Here is a 7,040-nt window from a genome sequence, read left to right as displayed (position 1 = left end):
GTACTCAGCTTTGGTGAGGCCTCACCTCGAGTACTGGGTCCAGTTTTGGGCCCCTCACTACAAGAGGGACATTGAGGTGCTGGAGAGGGTAAAGAGGCGGCTGCCAAGCTGGTGAAGGGCTCAGAACATAAGTCTTACGAGGAAAGGCTTAAAGGACCTGGGGCTGTTTAGCCAAGAAAAGAGGAGACTGAGGGGAAACCTCATCGCTCTCTACAACTGCCTGAAGGGAGGGTGTAGAGAGGTGGCAGTTGGTCTGGTCTCCCTAGTGGAGAGTGACAGGACGAGGGGAAATGGCCTTAAAGTGAGCCAGGGAAGATTCAGGTTGCATATAAGGAAAAATTTCTTTACTGAAAGGGTTGTCAGTCATTGGAACAGGCTGCCCAGGGAGGTGGTTGAGTTGCCATTCCTGGAGGTGCTTTAGTTTAAAATCATCATGCCTTGTTCTATCGCAACATCATGTGTTTTATACCAAATTCATTAAAGAGAAAAAGGCCTTTATAAGTACAATTAAAACCTATATTAATTCTTGAGTGCACAATACACAATGGTCACACGCTGAATAGCTTTATAAAGTCTTTGCTTTCCTCTGCTGTTCAATACGTGGCTCTTGGTTCTACTTATGATAATACTGCTCTTAACGCAAAAGCATTAATTTCCTTGGTATAACTTCTTCAGCACATGAATGTGTATCCATACCATCCTACTCAGCAGAATGGGAGCATAATACCTAGTTTAAAAAGAGGAACCTGAGACAGACTGTTTTGAAACGTATCCAAGAACTGAAAGTGCCCGATCAAGGATATCCAAAACTGGATTTATCTGCAGAACATTTGATAACTACAGTTTTAGTCATGACTCCCACTGCTTTCAGCTGTGCCTGTGAGCATTCAACACTTCTGCAAGTCAGGCACAAAGATAATTAACTCTGAAATTAAATTGGCTATCTGGATTCATAAGCACATTCTACAGCACAGTCAGGTACTGTTCCCTAGAGGTTTAGCTTTAAGATCATCTCTTTTCTTCCTTCAGTCTGACGCTTCATCCATGTAAAGAAATAAAGAAGCTACATGATGGTCAAAACAAAAATAAAGCCAACAAAACAAAAACCCCCACACTATAACCTTGCTGATCAAAAATTACCCATGAAGGAAATTTGTTCTGTACTCTGAAAGTGAGACACAGTGTTGATCCTGGACATAACATATAAAAAAGACTAGGATATGATGTCTACAAAGAGTCAGGTTGAACCAAGATAGTATGCTTTGCTGATAGAACTGTCCAATTTCTGAGGGCTTGATTTTACATAATTTCTGTAATAGTTTGCTATGATTACATACTGGAGTTCACTGAACATTTTGTTCAGACAAAATCAGGCCAAAAGTAGAAGAATTTGGGTACAGAGTTGAGTTGCACGAGAGCTGAGCCACTTCCCCCTACCCTGCAACTGAGGTTCTGCACTGTGTGATGCTAACAGACCACTTGAAGCTTTCAATCCTTCCTGTTACCCTCTCTCAATTAAAATCACATAAATCTGCATGTGGCCAAAGCAATAAAATTTCTGCTTGTGTTCCTGAAAACAACTCAAGTGTCCAGGCTGGATTTCCCACCCATGATCCATGGCTAAAAGTGACTCCTCATACAAAGGCTTTGGCATAATTCATTATGGTCTGAATATGGAAATGACACACAAACTCAATAGACCACATTGTTACCCCCACGTTACTCTTGCTGCCCAGGTTGTAGTTGCACCCCTGAGTTATTCGAGCAAGTCCTAGAACAGTCAGCATTAATGGTACTGCCACCTATAGGGATTAAGGAAGTGTAAGAGACAGGTATTTCATCATTCAAATTACTAAGACTATATAGTACTTTGCTAAACATAAACACATGTATGTTTTAAAATTAAAATTTTTAGAAAGCTATTTTCATAGGAAGTCACCCTATACATTTAATTAATTCCATCATCTAGCTATGCACAGCTGGCTGTCACAATTGCACTGTAAGTTCAGAGCAGCTCCCTGTTGCTGAGAGGGAGGAAATGCACATTCAGTGAAAACTAAGCGTCTGTCAACGGTCCAACACACATAAGCAGCACCCTCACACGCTCTTACATTTGACCACAACTCACCCAATGAATTCCAGAAGTATGGAGATGTCAAGTTCTGGTGGGATCCGGAACACAGAGCCCAGAACTTTTCGAGGTCTTCCTCTGCTCACTGGAACTGGCTGTGGGACAGCTAAAATATTCAAATAGCCAAAATGCAAACACAACTTAAAATAAAAGCAGCATAAAATACTAATGTGTGCCAAGCGAAACAGATGAGCTCGTAAAGAAAAAATGCCTGTGCAATTAATCCTTTATTTTTCATTACTAAACTAGTTTTTTATACATCTCATACTGTGTATCTCAACCAGCGTTTTACTTGCTTTCAGTATGACAGCTCTCCAAAGAGCTGTTTATTTGATAGTAAGACAAAAAAAAATAACATCAGAATAATCCCTCATCTGTCAACAGACCTTGAAGCTTTTATTTTCACTCCATTGTAACATGTAATATTTAAGGCACAGAAAATAAAATGAACAGACATTTTAATGAACAGAAAAAATATAATTTTTTAAAAAATCCAATCATGACGTGGACTTAAGTGCTGCCAATTCAATCTATCTTTATAATCTGAAAACTATGACAAGTTACAGTAACCAATCAAGAATCCCATATTTCCAATCTACATATCTTCTTCAGTTGTGAGCTAGTATTTCAAGGAAGGCCCTAAAGAATAAATGCTATAGTAAATATTTGCTTAACGAGGTCCTCTAAAGCAATTACTACTCACCTGGTTTGGGCACTTCTAATCCTCTTTCTTTATAGAAATCATGCATTTGTTTTTTCTCTCCTGAAAAAAAACCCCATAATATAGAACATAAGATATCCGTACAGTTTCCAATGGTCAGAGCAGTAAAAACTTCCCAAGCTTGTACAGACCTTCACCATCACTAATATTCCATACGAGGCTGGGACACTTAAGATACCCATACTAAGAGTTTGTTAGAAAAAATTTCAAAGAAATTGGAGAAACTGGGCAGAAATCATACTGAAATAGCTGCAAAAACTAGTATGCTTCTGGCTGTGATGACTATTTTTATATATTCTAAAGTCCATACATATCCACTAGATGAACGTGTTTCATTCAGTCCACCCAGGTGGATGGTGCAGATTCATTTGCCCCCAAAGTTCAGGGTAAATTACATGAGAAAGTGAACACATCTAAAAATCACAAAAATAAATGTGGCAGTGAAGAAAAGACAAAATCATTAGAGAATCAGACTTCGCAACTTTTTTTCAACTGAGCCAAGTGAATTTATTGGATGGATTCATGTCTTCTGTACTTATATAAAAATATGAGACGTGACTATGAAATATTACCTGGATATTTATTTGGATACAGTGACACCTGTGTTTCATGAGGTAGGGTACATACTGCTATCCTTAGTAGCAGTTAGTAGCCAGAAAGATGCCAGTTGTTACACCTAATTCATTAGGATTGATAACCAAACATTACAGGACTATTTTGAAGATTCCAGAGTAGAAATGGGGCTTTGAGTTACTCTGTTTTCCAGTTTTTTCAATCTCTAGACAGTAATAAAATAAAGGTACTTACTTTCCTCCAAATTGACAACTAATTTATAGACTATGTCTTGCAGCTGCCGGTCCAGTCTGTTGAAGAGGAAAAAAAAAAAAAAAGTAAGGTTCTTAGTGCAATACAGAAAGGTTTTCATTAAATTGTAACAAAGATGCCAAACACACTGTTGGAATGTGATGTACACAAAGTGACAGAGCAGCAGCTCCATATCTGTCTGAATTCATGTCCTGACAGCAGAGTTCTATAGAAGAAGCTGTGTAAAATTAAAACATCACCCTTGAAGAATTCACAAAGAGTTACAGAAACTAAAACTCAGTTTTCAGAGTATATTGTGTCAACAAAGCTTTGTCTGAAAGGAAATCAAAGCAAATAGTTAATATTACTTGTAAGACTGAGTAAATTGCATAGAAAGGCCCACAGTGGGAGGTAACAAACCCTAGAAAAGGATACAAACTAGATAAAACAAGAAACTGAGTATCTTCACTATCAAGATGAAACTTCCATAAACAAAGAACATCACGTGTTTCTAGTAAGCATTCCTTCATTTGAATTAGGAAAAGGCTACAAGTCTGTAAAATGAAAAATTTAAAAGCAAGCAGCAAAACCTGGGGAAAAAAATCACTACAGAAATGGCATGAATTTCTTACCTGATATTATAAAGGGGCTGTGTCTGATGTACAACAATATTGCATTTTGGACATCTGTTGCTATAGTAGAAGTGTCTCACTATGCAGCTTTTACAAACTGTAAAGAAAAGAAACACCATAAAGCCACATGTCCATTAGAAAATACCTTCTATTTTAGCAAGAGGAGCAATTACACCCAGACCTCTGATAATCTGTCAGAGGCAAAACGAAGCAAGTCATTCACTCAACTTTCAAACTCCAGCAAACGGCAGCTCTCTCCCTATACAGGATAAAACACACCTGAATATTCAATCAGGATTTTTCCTACGAATAATCCTAACTCAGCTGACGCAAAGGAAGGTGTTCAATGTTGTAACTGTGTTACCTAGAACAAGCATAGAGCTAAGTCAACAGAACATTGACTGCCAAAGACAAAAGGTTCACTGAAAAGCAGTCTACAAACAGTTCCAGTAGAAGAGCCTAAATAAGCAATTCTAGTTCTGCCATTTTCATAGTATTTTACATGTACTTAAAAAATTTGGAAGGAAAGCTAGTGAGTGGAAATATCTAGAACAAATAACCTATTAACTAGCAAATCAGCTCATTATCAGGGTGAACACAAACTTTTCCACACCATAAGGGGGCCGGTTAGCTCAGTGGTTTGAGCAGCAGTGCTGACAACAATGACAACACTGAAGACGCGGGTTCAATTCCCGCTCAGTCCCCATGTGTTGCCTGGTCTAGTCCAGAGGTGGCGTCCCTGCCCATGACAGGGAGGTTGGACTAGGTGATCTCTAAGGTCCCTTCCAGCCTAGGCCATTCTATGATTCTATGATTTACCAGGAAACTTTCAAGAGACCACCACAGTTGCAGTTGTGGCATTATTCTGTCCTTATTAACAATTGTGCATTTTCTAAATTACACACTGCACTGAATATTACATGGTATGTATCAAACTAGTAAGCAGTCTCCCATAAAAGGGGAAAAAAAAAAAGAGAGAGAGAGGAAAAAAAAATGAAAAACAGATGTTTCCCTCTATGTAGTGTCAGCAGCTGGCAGGACTAGGAAGCCAAGATTCTTGGCTCCAGGCAGGAATATGCGTGTGGCTAAAAGGGTAAACTTCACAGAAAGGGTTGTATTAGCTTTGAGAGAAAATAGTTCTGTTAGCAATGGAAAAAACTATTAACACAAGAACTAAGGGGAAAAATTAAAAAGACAAGAGCATTGAAATACATATTTTTAAAATATCCACCTATTTCTATTCATCAGATTATAGACTAACTGTTCCATGGGTACATTTAACTGTTTCTGTATCTGAACTGGTACTTCCACACAGCCTTTTGTGAGTTTTGTGAAATTAGGAGCTCATACCAACACAGTTTAGAAAACTCTCTAGTCCAATATGAGCTTAGCTACCCAACTTTCATTTCTCAGTTACAGACTCAAAATCCTAAATTAAAAAAAAAAGATTAAAAAATACATACGTAGTAGCTGTGTTTTTGTTTTACATGGGCTTTATCTTTCGCCAGATCTTCTCCCCTCTTAACTCGGGAAACTAAGGTAGCTTTATGATTGATTGATTTAACAATTTTCTGAATTTTGCTTAAAATATCCACAAAATATTTTCCTTAAGGAACAGGATAAACACAACACACATTCACTTCAAACAGAGAATTGTCTTTGTGAAGCCAGAACATCTCAAACTGCTGATTTTTGTTCGAATTTGCAACTAAATTTTTAGAATGACAATACTGATACTTACAGGTGTGCAGACATTCTGTAATCGTGGTAGCATCAATAAAGTAACCTTTGCAGATGGAACACAGGATGTAAGGGGTCAACTCTGCGAGGTTTATCATACGCTACAAACAAAGACAGTTTGTAAGAGCTTGAATACACGGACTAAGCCATAAAATTTCCCAATCACAGCTTCCAAAGTATCACAGCCTTAAACCATGAAAAAAACCCCCACAAACGGGTTTTCCTAAGAGGTCAATTATTTCTTATATACCGCTGTTTTTCAAATACTTTCATCTAAGTCTTCTGAATCACCCATTTTGTGAGTGGCTATCTAACTTGTTTAATGAATCATAACTGAAAAGCAAACTATAAACAATCCTTCCGGGAAAAGGTCTTTTGGATAAACTCTTTAACAGAATATCAAACAGTCAGCAAGCTCGAAGTAGCAAATAATATCATTATTTGAAAATGCTCAGCAAGCATGTTGGGGCCCCCCAGTCAGGATGGTGTCTCTTGTTTCTCCACACAGATAGGGATTATACAAACATATATCGAAGTAAAGATTGAAATTTCATTGCTCTGAATTCTGGTGAAGTATATTTACGAGGAATGCATACAAGTTGTTTCACTAGCTTCCTGCTGGAAGTAAAAAAATAAATTTCTTCTACAGCAATGATCTAAGACCTGTCTGAAAAGGTAACACATTGGATTTTTATGTCATATTTCCTCTAGTCTCAAAGCCAGACTTAAGGAGCTTTCTCTCCCTCGATGACACCACTCATTTTGCCCACACGCCACATTTACCACCCTCTCAGCTACGCCAAGAGCTTGTTCATTCAAACGGCACAGACAATATCAATTTGTGTAATAATGAAAAACCTACACCACGCGGCTTATGGTGCCTACACAGAGATCCAGATCAGCACCTGAAAGTTGTCAGAAGTCCACAAACGCACGGAAGGTGACGCCCACTTCTTGCAGGGCCTGCCGGCTCCCCGCAGAGGCCAGGCCTCGCCCGACCAGGGCTCGCTTC

General features: G+C 38.5%; 1 protein-coding gene across 1 annotated transcript in view; it reads right to left on the bottom strand.

Annotated features, from left to right (window-relative positions):
- The window catches only part of PCGF6 (polycomb group ring finger 6), a gene marked incomplete at its 5' end in the record, with an annotated part of 23,645 nt that extends 17,516 nt beyond the window's left edge, over positions 1–6,129 (bottom strand). Inside the window, 5 exons of the mRNA XM_009875235.1 lie at positions 2,129–2,237; positions 2,835–2,894; positions 3,660–3,715; positions 4,289–4,385; positions 6,030–6,129. Coding sequence (XP_009873537.1) covers positions 2,129–2,237; positions 2,835–2,894; positions 3,660–3,715; positions 4,289–4,385; positions 6,030–6,129 — 422 coding nt within the window. The remainder of the gene's footprint in view (positions 1–2,128; positions 2,238–2,834; positions 2,895–3,659; positions 3,716–4,288; positions 4,386–6,029) is intronic.
- Positions 6,130–7,040: the final 911 nt, after the last annotated feature.

Source organism: Apaloderma vittatum, unplaced genomic scaffold (assembly GCF_000703405.1).
Source record: "Apaloderma vittatum isolate BGI_N311 unplaced genomic scaffold, ASM70340v1 scaffold22338, whole genome shotgun sequence".
Lineage (NCBI taxonomy): Eukaryota > Metazoa > Chordata > Aves > Trogoniformes > Trogonidae > Apaloderma > Apaloderma vittatum.
This window is presented reverse-complemented; position numbering and strand designations above follow the sequence as displayed.